The sequence below is a fragment of the Doryrhamphus excisus genome, chromosome 15 (genome assembly GCF_030265055.1).
Source record: "Doryrhamphus excisus isolate RoL2022-K1 chromosome 15, RoL_Dexc_1.0, whole genome shotgun sequence".
Classification (NCBI taxonomy): Eukaryota; Metazoa; Chordata; class Actinopteri; order Syngnathiformes; family Syngnathidae; genus Doryrhamphus; species Doryrhamphus excisus.
In genome coordinates, this window is record NC_080480.1 from 15498632 (window position 1) to 15514016 (window position 15385).

At 41.1% G+C, this 15385-nt stretch overlaps 1 protein-coding gene across 1 annotated transcript in view; it reads left to right on the top strand.

Moving 5' to 3' along the window:
• The first annotated feature begins 10728 nt into the window (after positions 1 to 10728).
• The window catches only part of LOC131103448 (uncharacterized), a 137946-nt gene continuing 133289 nt past the window's right edge, over positions 10729 to 15385 (top strand). Inside the window, exons 1-2 of the mRNA XM_058049740.1 lie at positions 10729 to 10775; positions 13181 to 13302. Of these exons, the coding sequence (XP_057905723.1) occupies positions 13218 to 13302 (85 nt within the window). The 5' untranslated portion in view covers positions 10729 to 10775; positions 13181 to 13217. The remainder of the gene's footprint in view (positions 10776 to 13180; positions 13303 to 15385) is intronic.

The window sequence follows — 15385 nt, forward strand, 5'->3', positions numbered from 1 at the left end:
TTAGAGTTTATATATCTGTACAATATGCAACTCTAAGCTTTTGCTGTATTTTTTGCTGTGTTTATTGCGTTTTGACTACCCGTATTAATACAAATATATGACGATGAAGTGTTGTTACGTCTGCATACCTCCAGGTCTATGGCGTGTGTGTGTGTGTGTGTGTGTGTGAGTGACAAGAAGAAAAGCTCCTATGTTATCGCTTTTCATTCAAAAATACAGTCTTATATTCGGATCAGCACATAGATATAGTTATGCTTACAAGTTATGTATATGTAAAGAAAATCAAATAAAAGTAAAATAAAAGTTTAGAATTACTTTTACATGAATTTTTGCTCGGAACCTATTTTTTTCAGTTAATCTATTTTTTGTTTTGTTAGTAATATTGTGAAAATGTAATGTTTTTCTCACCTTTTTAAATTTATTATTATTTATTATTTATTATTTATTATTTATTATTTATTATTTATTATTTATTATTTATTATTTATTATTTATTATTTATTATTTATTATTTATTATTTATTATTTATTATTTATTATTTATTATTTATTATTTATTATTAAATGTAGTCTTGTAATTTTTCTTCTTGTTTTTGTTTTTTGCTTTGTTGGTAATATTGTGAAAATGTTTTTCTCACTTTTTAATATTTAATATTTAATATTTAATATTTAATATTTAATATTTAATATTTAATATTTAATATTTAATATTTAATATTTAATATTTAATATTTAATATTTAATATTTAATATTTAATATTTAATATCTAATATTTAATATTTAATATTTAATATTTAATAAATGTAGTCTTGTAATTTTTCTTCTTGTTTTTTGCTTTGTTAGTAATATTGTGAAAATGTAATGTTTTTCTCACATTTTGTATTATTTATTATTTATTATTTATTATTTATTATTTATTATTTATTATTTATTATTTATTATTTATTATTTATTATTTATTATTTATTATTTATTATTTATTATTTATTATTTATTATCCGTGTCAGGTCTCTCCATCCCAAATTCCTAACGACGCCACCATCAGGCACAAGTGGTTGGAATTCCTGATTCCCTACCAACACGGGAAGCATGAAATCCAAACAATGACAGCGGGAATAGGTGCAAATTCAGGAAGATCTAGAAAAGTTTTGTGTTGGTTATTGTGTGTAGCTGCTCTATAGGAGTCCACAACTCAATCAATACCAAGGGGCAGAAAATTAGCATGATGGCTAACAGACCTGTCATTCATCGTTGATATGCGTTTGAAATTGTGTATTGCATATAAGACTACCATTTTAAAACTATAACTCAGCTTGGATTTACATTATTTCTTATGGGAAACATTGATTCAGTTAGAGTCCGTTTTGGTTAGAGTCGGACCTTCTGGAAGAAATGAATGCCTTTCTTGTGTAGCAAAATCTCAGAAATGTTCATACAGTTCTTGAATTGGAGATGCGTTGATGCTAAAATCAAGGCTACGTAAGGCTTGTGTACGTTCCAAACAATAGCCATGCTAATGCTATTAAATGCTATAATTATTATTGTGTGCGTCGGTTTGATGTCACCTTCTGTAGTTGACAAAAAGCCTTAGGGACCGTGTGTCATTAGCATGTACAGCAGCGGATTACAGCTTATTAGTAGCAATACCAGCAGTGACACAAGCAAAACATCCTCCTGCGCTCCCTAATTGTCCCCCTCAGGGCCCGCCACGTTGTCATGCGGACCGCTATCGACAGCCAAAGAGTCATTAGGACATCACACTCCAGCTGATGAGGGAGAGATTTCAGGGACCGCGTCCATCCTGATGGGTTTTAATTTGATGTGAGTAGAATGACACCGCATCTGATAAGCGATGTGGCGTCCGTGGTGTCGTTGTGGAATCCAGCGGCGGTATCGAGACATTATTATGAATAGCCCGCCGGATCAGGAAGTAGAAAGGGCAATAAAGTTTACATGTCAAAGAAGGAAGTCGCTGATATCCCGGCTTATCCGTCCATCCTCCTGGGCCTGGGAGTGAAGCGGGAAAAGGGCGCGGGTCAGCCCGGCGAGTCGGATCTATTTTATCCCAAACAATGAAGGTCCTGTCTGATAGAGATACACCGCCTGTCCGTCAACGACGCAACCGTTGATATTGTGTCACTTTTGTCCCGAGTGTGCGGGAGAGAGGCCGACTCGTTCGCCTTTCTTGTAAATGTCTGCGAGTGTGTTGTTAGATTGGCATCTCCAGACAGGTGGCGTTCTACCCCGTGCCACCCGCCCCGTCCTCCCCCGTCCTCCTTACATTGTTGACATCCTCAGGGGGGGAAGCTGATAGAAATCTCAAGCTGGGCTCTTGGCAGCAGCGGGCTGTTGAAATAGCATTTAGAAATAGATACTTTTTTCCTTTTATGCACATCAAACTCCCTTTCAGATCACTAGAAACAGACTTTTTGGGAATCTATGATTTTTTTTTCAATATTTTGGTTATTTTATTATCTCTGTAAATTACGAGGTGAGAAGTCAGGGGTACAACAATTAATTTACTGGTATCGAACTGTTCGCTACTACGCTAAGTCAGCCTTCTATGTTGACACTCAAACACAAAACACTTTTTATTATAGTTTTACATGCAGAAAATTATTATAAATGAATCAGGACTGCACGGTGCCGAAGTGGTTTGCACGCAGGACTCACAGCTTGGAGACCCGAGTTCAATTCCACCCTGTGGCCATCTCTGTGTGGAGTTTGCACATTCCAAAAAACATGCTAGGTTCATTAGCGACTCCAAATTGTCCATAGGTTATGAATGTGAGTGTGAATGGTTGTTTGTCTATATGTGCCCTGTGATTGGCTGGCCCACCAGTCCAGGGTGTATCCCGCCTCTTCGCACAAAGACAGCTGGGATAGGCTCCAGCACCCCCGCGGCCCTCATGAGGATAAGTGGTACAAAATGAATGAATATTTAAGCATTATTAGAGCCCTCTAGACATGAAATAACACCCCTATATTGACTTTTAAACTCGTATTACCCAAATTTGTAAATAAAAGGAAATAAAACCTTTTAGGGGCTGCACGGTGTTCAAGTGGTTAGCACGCAGGCCTCACAGCTACGAGACCTGAGTTCAATTCCACCCTCTCTGTGGGGAGTTTGCATGCTAGGTTAATTGGCCATCATAATAATATTTAAGCATTATTAGAGCCCCCTGGACATTAAATAACACCCCTATATTGACTTTTAAACTGGTATTACCCAAATTTGTAAATAAAAGGAAATAAAACCTTGTAGGGGCTGCACGGTGTACGAGTGCTTAGCAAACAGGCCTCACAAATTGGAGACCCGAGTTCAATCCCACCCTCGGTTTGCATGTTCTCCCCGTGCATGTGTGAGTTTTTTCTCGGGGTACTCCGGTTTCCTCCCACATTCCAAAAACATGCTAGGTTAATTAGCGACTCCAAATTGTCCATAGGTATGAATGTGAGTGTGAATGGTTGTTTGTCTATATGTGCCCTGTGATTGGCTGGCCACCAGTCCAGGGTGTACTCCAGCCTCTCGCCTGAAGACAGCTGGGATAGGCTCCAGCACCCCCCCCAACCCTGAAAGAAGTTTGAGATGGCTCAAAACGCTCGGTTTCAGTGGGTGTTGTAAAACTGGACTGTTTGTGATGTCACAGAGGGCGGGCTTCCTTATATGGGCATGTGCTGTAGACAAGATACGCTCTCTGCCCTCTACCAAGCTCTGTTTCTGTGTTTACGTTGTTGGCAGTTTGTGTTGGTTATTGTGTGTAGCTGCTTTATAGGAGTCCACAACTCAATCAATACAACGGGCCAGAAAATTAGCATGGTAGCTAACAGGCTATTCAATGAAAAGTAACCTTCAATGTTCAATTAGCCCTGTCATTCATCGTTGATATGCGTTTATATGGGTTTGAAATTGTTTATTGCATATAAGACTACCATTTTAAAACTATAACTCGGCTTGGATTTACATTATTTCTTATGGGAAACATTGATTCAGTTAGAGTCCGTTTTGGTTAAGTCGGACCTTCTGGAAGAAATGACTGACACTAACCAAGGTTTTGCTATTGTTTTAGAACGAATTGATTTTTTTTTTTTACCTAAAGGCACTGTAACACACCCATGTCAGGTCTCTCCATCCCAAATTACAATGTTTAATTCCTTTCTTCAGCCCTCTGATTGGCTAAAATGCTAATATCGGTCCATATCTTCACGCAACTACATAGTCTTTCTTCTCATTGTGTTGCTTGAAAGGTAGACCAATTCTAGCGAGCAGAACTGTAACAATATCTACCGTGGAAGATGATAACTTCACGCCGTCTCAACTCTCCAAGGCTACACTTGAATGGAAACTCGCATTATTTATTTTCCGAGGAGAAATGGCTGCTTTCATTCAAATAGCCATTTGTGAATAGGATGCCAAGAACAATAGCGGGCTGCAGATCGATGTTTGCCACACGGGACAATCAATAGTCCGCTCAAAAATGCTCATACTCGCTCCGAGAAATAAGCTTTCCGGTAGAACGTTTGTCTGTCAAACGTTTGCAGCATTTATAAGCTGCAAACGTTTCACAGACAACTTCTCACTTTTAAGTAACACCAAATATTGACATTGCAGTTAACTTGATAAGATACAAAAGTCAAATCAATGACTCCACCCCGCCCCCCCCACCTTGAAAAAAAAATGCTAATAAAATAGCAGCAATTACTAAACAAATAAACGAGAAGGGTTGTCACAACTTTGCACGCAAATGAAAAATCGATCTCGTTGGTATTCCGCGTCGACCTTCGCAATCACGAGACTCTCTGTGATTGCGTCCCGCTATTGTTTTTCCTCTGGTGGGCCCCCGTATGGCGGAGAGAAATAAGACTCATCATTCATCAGACTCATTAGACTCGCAGCGTGATCACCGACGTGTCCCGGGCCACCACCAAGGAAGAAAACGCCATGGATGTCCTCATCAGCCCGATAACGACAATAATTACATGATAGCATTACAGGAAGCAAACACTAACTCATGCATAAGTCATGCATATTAAAAATAAAATAAATTATTGATTATATTCCTATTTTAATATAATAATGTTAACAAAAATAAAATTAATGTATAGTTTAACCATCTGTGGTAGCAGTAGTTTTAATCAGTTCGGCCCTAGACCAGGGGTGGGCAAACTGCGGCCCGAGAAGGGTCGTAATCCGGTCCACCAGGTATTTCAAAATAAAAATGTTTTAACCTTTAACATGGAAATTGTAGCCGTAAACATGACTTGCAGTGCTGTTGTGTCACATGAGTCACCGAAATTAGCAGAGGCAATCTGATAGCTTGTACAAAAAAAGCCATCCAAACAAGCCAACGCGTCAAGCACGACGCGCAAAGTAACCAAATCCACCATGCGGGCATACAAACAAACATCGACACGCAATACCCATGCAAAAAAAAAACACCCATATGTCGCTGCCGCAAGTCATGCTGGGTAGCTTGCGGTACTCATTATTTCTAGCATTTTTTGCTCGATGACAAAATATGTTGATGACATCGCCAGAGAAGTTAAAATAGTCTTGCTATGTTTTATTGTTCATCATGATGTTGTTGGGGGCTGCACGGTGGACGAGTGGTTAGCGCGCAGACCTCACAGCTAGGAGACCAGGGTTCAATTCCACCCTCGGCCATCTCTGTGTGGAGTTTGCATGTTCTCCCCGTGCATGCGTGGGTTTTCTCCGGGTACTCCGGTTTCCTCCCACATTCCAAAAACATGCTAGGCTAATTAGCGACTCCAAATTGTCCATAGGTATGAATGTGAGTGTGAATGCTTGTTTGTTTATTTGTGCCCTGTGATTGGCTGGCCACCAGTCCAGGGTGTACTCCAGCCTCTCGCCCGAAGACAGCTGGGATAGGCTCCAGCACCCCCCTCAACCCATTTGTGCATTTGGAAATTAACCCTGAAAGAAGTTTGAGATGGCTCAAATCGCTCGATTTCAGTGGGTGTTGTAAAACTGGACTGTTTGTGATGTCACAGAGGGCGGGCTTCCTTATATGGGCATGCGCTGTAGACAAGATACTACGCTCTCTGCCCTCGACCAAGCCTGTGATCCAGGGTGTACCCCGCCTCTCGCCCAAAGACAGCTGGGATAGGCTCCAGCCCCCCCCCCCCCCCGCAACCCTCGTGAGGAAAAAGCGGTAGAAAATGAATGAATGAATGAATGAGTTCATGATGTTGCAACTGGACTACCCAGCATGCCTTGCGGGCATTTGGAAATAACAGTTTTAAGTTACGTGTCATGATATAGAACAAACAGTTCATTGTTTAACTAAATTGATGCATGTCAATTGCCCTGTGATTGGCTAGCGACCAGTCCAGGGTGTACCCCGCGTTACGCCCGAAGACAGCTGGGATAGGCTCCAGCACCCCCCGCGACCCTCGTGAGGAAAAGCGGTAGAAAATGAATGAATGAATGAATGAATGCATGTCAATAACCTTTTTTTTGCCTAAAATGAAAAAAAAAAAACATAGCTGTCAATTAATTGGATTAATCGATTAATTGTCGGAGGTTTGGTTCCTGTGAACTGAAACAAAAGGCAAGCGAAAGATTGATGCACATGCTTTGATAGCAATTATATGGACCCAAATGGGGCGCATCAATAAAAAGCACGAAGCACATACGTCTACGACTCCACGCCCGGAATAACAAATAACGAAACCGGAATCTTGATGGGAGGCCGGCAAGGCGAGCGGCGGGCGACATGGAAAAAAAAGGGGGTCAGCTTGTTAGCGGTGAAGAAGCATGTTCTCCGATACTCATCACGTGCTGTGCTGTGCTAATATCGATACAAACGTGAAGCATAGCGTGTCACGTGTCACGTCGGGAACGTCACAGCACGCCAAGCGACACGCCGAGCCGGGGTAGCAAAGAAAAACAAAAGCTATTGATATAAACGATGTGCCGAATGAGCGAGCCCCCCCCCCCCCCCCCCACCCCCGGGGGCAGGGCGAGCGAAGGTCCGCTTGATAGCAATTGATCGCGGGGAGGCCCGCGCATTCGTCTTAATTCTGACTAATTAAGGCGGCGGCTGACTAGGAGACTAGGAAAAGGAGGGGGAAGGTAACACGGGACGAGTTGTTGGGTCTTTGCGTCAGTGGGACCTCCCAGATTACAAAAATCAAGCCCCCGTGTTTACAAAGCGTGGAAAACAAGTGGAGGATTAAGAAAATCAGTTCAGGAAACAACAAGCGTCGCCACATTAGTGTCGCTGCCAAAATAATTCCCGTGTCGTCAGCGCCGGTCCTGATAGGCAGCTAAATCCTTCTCACACATTTTGTGCATGTGTGTGTGTGTGTGTGTGTGTGTGTGTGTGTGCTGATTATCTTGTGCCAGCACCACTGTGGCCTTTTGGTAGCCGAGAGCGAGACAGACGCGTTTCAAGCCTCAGACGCTCCAAAGATACTCATCACAAGCTTGCTAATTGGCCGGGATAGGAAGAAAAAGTTTGTTGTGATCACAGGAAACAATCAGAAAAATGTTTCTTCTGAAGTCATATCACGTAAACATGACTCCATGTAAGCTTCTGGTGTTCCGGCGTTTGATGCCGATAATATTATAAGTTACTTTGGACGGGCGTTTGACTACATTTCTATTATTGACTCTACTTTAGACAGCAAACGGATTGGAGACAGAACAACAGCGCCACTGCTGGTTGCAGCCAAGTACTGCAGTAATAGATTAAGATTATTATTCATTCATTAGTTTTCTACCGCTTTTCCTCTGGAGGGTCGCGGGGGTGCTGGAGCCTATCCCAGCTGTCTTCGGGCCGAGAGGCGGGGTACACCCTGGACTGGTGGCCAGCCAATCACAGGGCACATATAGACAAACAACCATTCACACTCACATTCATACCTATGGACAATTTGGAGTCGCTAATTAACCTAGCATGTTTTTGGAATGTGCAAACTCCACACAGAGATAGCCGAGGGTGGATTTTGAACTTGGGTCTCCTATTTGTGAGGCCTGTGTGCTAACCACTCCTGCACCATGCAGCCCGTAAAAGGTTTTATTTCCTTTTATTTACAAATTCGAGTAATACGAGTTTAAAAGTCAATATAGGGGTGTTATTTCATGTCTAGAGGGCTCTAATAATGCTTAAATATTCATTCATTTTCTACCGCTTTCTACCGCTACTCCACACAGAGATGGCCGAGGGTGGAATTGAACTCGGGTCTCCTATTTGTGAAGCCTGTGAGCTAACCACTCCATCACCATGCAGCCCGTAAAAGGTTTTATTTCCTTTTATTTACAAATTCGAGTAATACGAATTTAAAAGTCAATATAGGGGTGTTATTTCATGTCTAGAGGGCTCTAATAATGCTTAAATATTCATTCATTTTCTACCGCTTTCTACCGCTACTCCACACAGGGATGGCTGAGGGTGGAATTGATCTCAGGTCTCCTAGCTGCGAGGCCTGTGTGCTAACCACTCCATCACCATGCAGCCCGTAAAAGGTTTTATTTCCTTTTATTTACAAATTCGGGTAATACGAGTTTAAAAGTCAATATAGGGGTGTTATTTCATGTCTAGAGGGCTCTAATAATGCTTAAATATTCATTCATTTTCTACCGCTTTCTACCGCTACTCCACACAGAGATGGCCGAGGGTGGAATTGAACTCGGGTCTCCTATTTGTGAAGCCTGTGTGCTAACCACTCGGACACCGTGCAGCCCGTAAAAGGTTTTATTTCCTTGTATTTACAAATTCGAGTAATACGAATTTAAAAGTCAATATAGGGGTGTTATTTCATGTCTAGAGGGCTCTAATAATGCTTAAATATTCATTCATTTTGTACCGCTTTCTACCGCTCCTCCACACAGAGATGGCAGAGGGTGGAATTGATCTCAGGTCTCCTAGCTGCGAGGCCTGTGTGCTAACCACTCGTACACCGTGCAGCCCCTAAAAGGTTTAGTTTCCTTTTATTTACAAATTCGAGTAATATGAATTTAAAAGTCAATATAGGGGTGTTATTTCATGTCTAGAGGGCTCTAATAATGCTTAAATATTCATTCATTTTCTACCGCTACTCCACACAGAGATGGCAGAGGGTGGAATTGATCTCAGGTCTCCTAGCTGCGAGGCCTGTGTGCTAACCACTCGTACACCGTGCAGCCCCTAAAAGGTTTAGTTTCCTTTTATTTACAAATTCGAGTAATATGAATTTAAAAGTCAATATAGGGGTGTTATTTCATGTCTAGAGGGCTCTAATAATGCTTAAATATTCATTCATTTTCTACCGCTACTCCACACAGAGATGGCAGAGGGTGGAATTGAACTCGGGTCTCCTATTTGTGAAGCCTGTGTGCTAACCACTCGGACAACGTGCAGCCCCTAAAAGGTTTTATTTCCTTTTTATTTACAAATTTGGGTAATAAGAGTTTAAAACTCAACATAGGGGTGTTATTTCATGTCGAGAGGGCTCTAATAATGCTTAAAGTCCAGCCGGAAGACAGCTGGGATACGCTCCAGCACCCTTCCGCAACCCTTGTGAGGATAAGCGGTAGAAAATGAATGAACAAATGTATTTATTGAAGCATTACTGTACCCAAAATGAACCTCACAATGAAAGTACTTACCAGACCAATAGAGGTAGTATTGTTGCACCCTTAACAATATTGTCATACAGTTGTTTCTCGCAGTTCTACTACATACAAAATGTCTCCAATATACTTTATAGTCTTTCCTCAGGACCGCCGTATCTCCCCCATGTAGCTTATTTAATGGATTTCCAAAGCAATGTTTAGTGGCAGAAACAATTTGTTTTCCTCTACATCCTATAAGCGTGACTTGATTTCGGTAAACGTTACACACCATAGTATTGCAGTATTGCCTCTGCTATCCGAGCACTCTGGGGAAATTCATTTATAAAGAACACCAAAAGAAAAAAAAAAGAGAGAACACTCCTATTAGTTACTTTCTCCAAGGTTAATGGCGAACTGTTGTCGTTGACATAGATCCCGTTTGTCCTCCACGGGTCACTGAGCGTGCTCGCCGCTTTTTTTTTTTTTTTACAAGTAACACAATAGTGTTAGCTCGGACCCTGGATGGCAGCTCAAAGCTCCCCGGGCCCTTCCTCACCGGGGGCGTCGTGCCTGCGTGCCGACTGCTTGTGTTTGTGATGTCGCAAGGCACCGGCGGCGTCTCTCTATCTCATGACTTCGATGCTGCCGAGCTTTGGATGCGCCGCCAAGAGAGCTTTGGGCTAACTGTGAGTTTGGCGACGGGGGGGGGGGTTCTCCTTCGTTAGTCGGTAGCACAGTGGAGTCGCTGTCATGGATATACTTCAAGGTCAATGTTGCTGAGCCCCGGGCTGTGGGGCGGCGTCGGTTACGCACTATAATGCGACTGTTTGTGTAGCTAGTCGTTCCAGTAGATGACAGTAGATGGCATGGTAACACACATGATACGCCAACATTATACGTGGAAAAAATATCAGTATTTACTTCAAAGTAGCCATGTTTTGTTCCACATGACAGTTTTGGCGTTCTTTTTGTTTTTACATTATTTCCTGTTTGGTGCTCTTATTTTGGTTTTCTGTTTCCTGTTTTGTTATCACATGCAGTAACTTTGCTTCTGCTGGTAAAGGCTGGCAGAAGCACCTGTTGGTAATTGTTAATCAGGATACTATTTGGCTTACTTTAGACTGCTAGTCCTGTTGTTTGCTGTTTGTGTGGATTTGTCGTGGATGTTTCCTTACATCCTTCCTTCCTTCCTGCCTGCCTGATTATTGCATTTTGGTGAGTGTTTAACTGGGCAAATTGAGTAAATTTGTAGTTGTAGCATAGAAAACCTAAATATCATTCATATTATTAGAGCCCTCCTGACATGAAATAACACCCCTCGTCACCTTTTACACTCATTTTACTAAATATCGTATACATAATAACATATTTACATCATAAATAAGCCATTTAAGATGTAAATATGACTCCTCCTTGCGTGTGTTTCTAGAAACATGTTCACTGAAGTACCTAAAAGATGCAGAGAGCATGTCGATATATTATATTTTAGTTTAATTTAGCTGTTTCTATACTAAAAAAATGCTTAATTGTTATGCTTAAATATACCGGTGAGTGTTTAGCTGGGCAAATTGAGTAAATTTATAGTTGTAGCATCAAAAACCTAAATATTGTTCATATTATTAGAACCCTCCAGATATGAAATAACACCCCTAGTCACCTTTTACACAAATTCTACTAAATATCGTATACATAATAACAGAAAATATGCCATTTAAGATGTAAATATGACTCCTCCTTGCGTGTGTTTCTATTAATGTGTTCACTGCAGTACCTAAAAGATGCGGAGAGGATGTCGATATATTATATTTTAGTTAATTTAGCTGTTTCTATACTAAAAAATGCTTAATTTAGGCCTTAAGTTATGCTCAAATATACAGGTGAATGTTTAGCTGGGCAAATTGAGTAAATTTGGATGTCTATATACTATATTTAGCCTTTTCTATACTAAAAAAATGCTTAATTTAGGCAAAATAAATGGAAGTTATGCTTAAATATGCATATTTTATTTAGTTTGTACTAATATACTGCATTGCTTTTAGTTGGTTTATTAAATCGTCTGTTTTAGGACAACCTTTCCTTTGATACTTACATTTAATTTACTGTATTTTCCGGACTATAAGTCGCACAGTTTTTCATAGGTTGGCTGTTCCTGCGACTTATAAATGAAAAAAAACTGTTTATGTTACTTAAACACTGGACACCTTTTCTGTTTGTTTATTTTTTGTGTAGCTGAATAACCATTGTGTTAGCATATCTTACATTTATTTAGCCTGTTATCTATTCTTTTGTTGGTAGAACTTGCCTTATAAATATTATTATAAAATAAATTACCCGCAAAAAATGCGACTTATGTATACTCCAGTGCGACTTAGGTATGTTTTTTTTTCTACCTAATTATGCATTTTTGGCCTTGTGCGACTTATACTCCGGAGCGACTTATGGTCCAGAAAATACTGTTTTTTTTGTTTTCATAGGTTGGCTGTTCCTGCGACTTATACTCCAGAGCGACTTATAAAATAAATTACCCGCAAAAAATGGGACTTATACTCCAGTGCGACTTAAGTATGTTTTTTTCTACTTAATTATGCATTTTTGGCCGTGTGCGACTTATACTCCGGAGCGACTTATAGTCCAGAAAATACTGTGTTTTTTTTTTTTGTGTTTTTTTTTTACCGGAGTACTTCCTGGACTCGACCTCTGCCCCCTTAACTTCAAACTTGAGTCCAAGATGGTCTCCCCGAACACAAAGTGGCTATGAGCCGAGTTTCGTAGGTGATGTAGAATAAAGAAGAATCCCACAGATGGCGGGAACGGGGTCTGTCCGTAGCATCTTTAAGGATTAATGGTGTGCGAAGCGGAGCTATTAATCGTCCTGGCCGAGCCGTACCCCTGCACCGTATAGAATATGAAGGTGACAAAGTGCAGTGTAAATATTAACCAGTGTATCCCCCTCGCAATTTTGCCCATTCCGCTAGCTTCCCTGCTTATTACCGTCTCTATAATGAGTCACTAAGGAAAAAAAAAAAAAGTCCTTCCATTGAGGCGCTATGTGCTTATGTACTTTTTCCTGCCTAATTTGCCGTTGTGAATAAGATGAAGTTAAGTGGTTTGTTTTGCTCCCTGCTGTGCTAGCGTTAATACGCTACCAAGAGAGGATGGTTGGTGGGAGTTTGACAGCATGTACGGCGGCGGCGGCGGCACGTTTCAAACCAGTGATGCTGATGAAGAGAGATGTGTAGAAGGGGAAACGAATGCCCGGGCCCTCCAGTGTTGCGACGGCCTCAAAGATGGCTCCCCAGAGGCCGAAAACCGTAGTCGGCCTGAGCCGCTGCCAAGCTTACTTTTGGCTTGTTTGAGTTTCTGCAGATGGCGCACACTTTCATTACGGAGGATATACTGTACTGTAGTATTCGTCTTTGGAATCCAGTCAATTGATGGATTTTTTTTTATTTTTTTTTAAACCCCTCTGGTGCCACATGTTCAACGTTCACGTCGACATTCGTTATGTCAACCGATCACGACTTTAAATATTTAAAATAGAAGCAAGCGCGGCCCCTCCGAGGACGGCGGCTTCCTCTTATTTAATACTTATCTGGATCATACTTGCTTCCTGTCCCCAGGGGTTCCACACGTACAAATGGACGCTGTGTGTGATCTATGTGGCCAATTGAATCAGCCGCCAGAGTTGGACATCAGAAGAATCCCCAGCTGCACAGCTTGAGAAAACTGGGCACCGAAGGAGGTAAGGAATGACGTCAGAACCACAAACACAAAAGAAAAATCACCGTATTACCCTTGGAATCCGTAATATGTATAATAATATAATTTCTATATTTAAATATATGACGCATAACATGGCTTGGAGGCTGTATGGTGGTTGAGTGGTTAGCGTGCGGGCCTCACAGCTAGGAGACCTGAGTTCAATTCCACCCTCTGCCATCTCTGTGTGGAGTAGCGGTAGAAAATGAATGAATATTTAAGCATTATTAGAGCCCTCTAGACATGAAATAACACCCCTATATTGACTTTTAAACTCGTATTACCCAAATTTGTACATAAAAGGAAATAAAACCTTTTAGGGGCTGCACAGTGTAAGTGTGGTTAGCACACAGGCCTCACAGCTAGGAGACCAGAGTTCAATTCCACCCTCAGCCATCTCTGTGTGGAGTAGCGGTAGAAAACAGTAGTGAATGAATGAATTTTTAAGCATTATTAGAGCCCTCTAGACATGAAATAACACCCCTATATTGACTTTTAAACTCGAATTTGTAAATAAAAGGAAATGAAACCTTTTAGGGGCTGCACAGTGTAAGTGTGGTTAGCACACTGGCCTCACAGCTAGAAGACCCGAGTTCAATTCCACCCTCTGCCATCTCTGTGTGGAGTAGCGGTAGAAAATGAATGAATATTTAAGCATTATTAGAGCCCTCTAAACATGAAATAACACCCCTATATTGACTTTTAAACTCGTATTACTCGAATTTGTAAATAAAAGGAAATAAAACCTTTTAGGGACTGCACAGTGTAAGTGTGGTTAGCACACTGGCCTCACAGCTAGGAGACTCGAGTTCAATTCCACCCTCAGTCATCTCTGTGTGGAGTAACGGTAGAAAGCAGTAGAAAATGAATGAATATTTAAGCATTATTAGAGCCCTCTAGACATGAAATAACACCCCTATATTGACTTTTAAACTCGTATTACACAAATTTGTAAATAAAAGGAAATAAAACCTTTTAGGGACTGCACAGTGTAAGTGTGGTTAGCACACTGGCCTCACAGCTAGGAGACCAGAGTTCAATTCCACCCTCTGCCATCTCTGTGTGGAGTAGCGGTAGAAAATGAATGAATATTTAAGCATTATTAGAGCCCTCTAGACATGAAATAACACCCCTATATTGACTTTTAAACTCGTATTACCCGAATTTGTACATAAAAGGAAATAAAACCTTTTAGGGGCTGCACAGTGTAAGTGTGGTTAGCACACAGGCCTCACAGCTAGGAGACCAGAGTTCAATTCCACCCTCTGCCATCTCTGTGTGGAGTAGCGGTAGAAAATGAATGAATATTTAAGCATTATTAGAGCCCTCTAGACATGAAGTAACACCCCTATATTGACTTTTAAACTCGAATTTGTAAATAAAAGAAAATAAAACCTTTTCGGGGCTGCACGGTGTGAGAGTGGTCAGCACACAGGCCTCACAGCTAGGTGACCCGAGTTCAATTCCACCCTCTGCCATCTCTGTGTGGAGTAGCGGTAGAAAATGAATGAATATTTAAGCATTATTAGAGCCCTCTAGACATGAAATAACACCCCTATATTGACTTAAATTCGTATTACTCGAATTTGTAAATAAAAGAAAATAAAACCTTTTAGGGGCTGCACGGTGTGAGAGTGGTTAGCACACAGGCCTCACAGCTAGGAGACTCGAGTTCAATTCCACCCTCAGTCATCTCTGTGTGGAGTAGCGGTAGAAAATGAATGAATATTTAAGCATTATTAGAGCCCTCTAGACATGAAATAACACCCCTATATTTACTCGGATTTGTAAATAAAAGAAAATAAAACCTTTTAGGGGCTGCACAGTGTGAAAGTGGTTAGCACAGGCCTCACAGCTAGGAGAGAAAATAACAAAATCGTCAATGCAGCCGAAATAAATGAAAATTTTGTCTAGAAACGGATGATTTATTGATATTTTTCCACCATTTTCAAAGACTATTCCCATCCCTTGAATTCCCATCCCTGGGAAGGCCAGCAGCTCTAGCATGTCAGATTCCCGTTAGCCGGCTTCTTGAATAATCAGCTGTTCGCGAGGCTCCAGGCGGA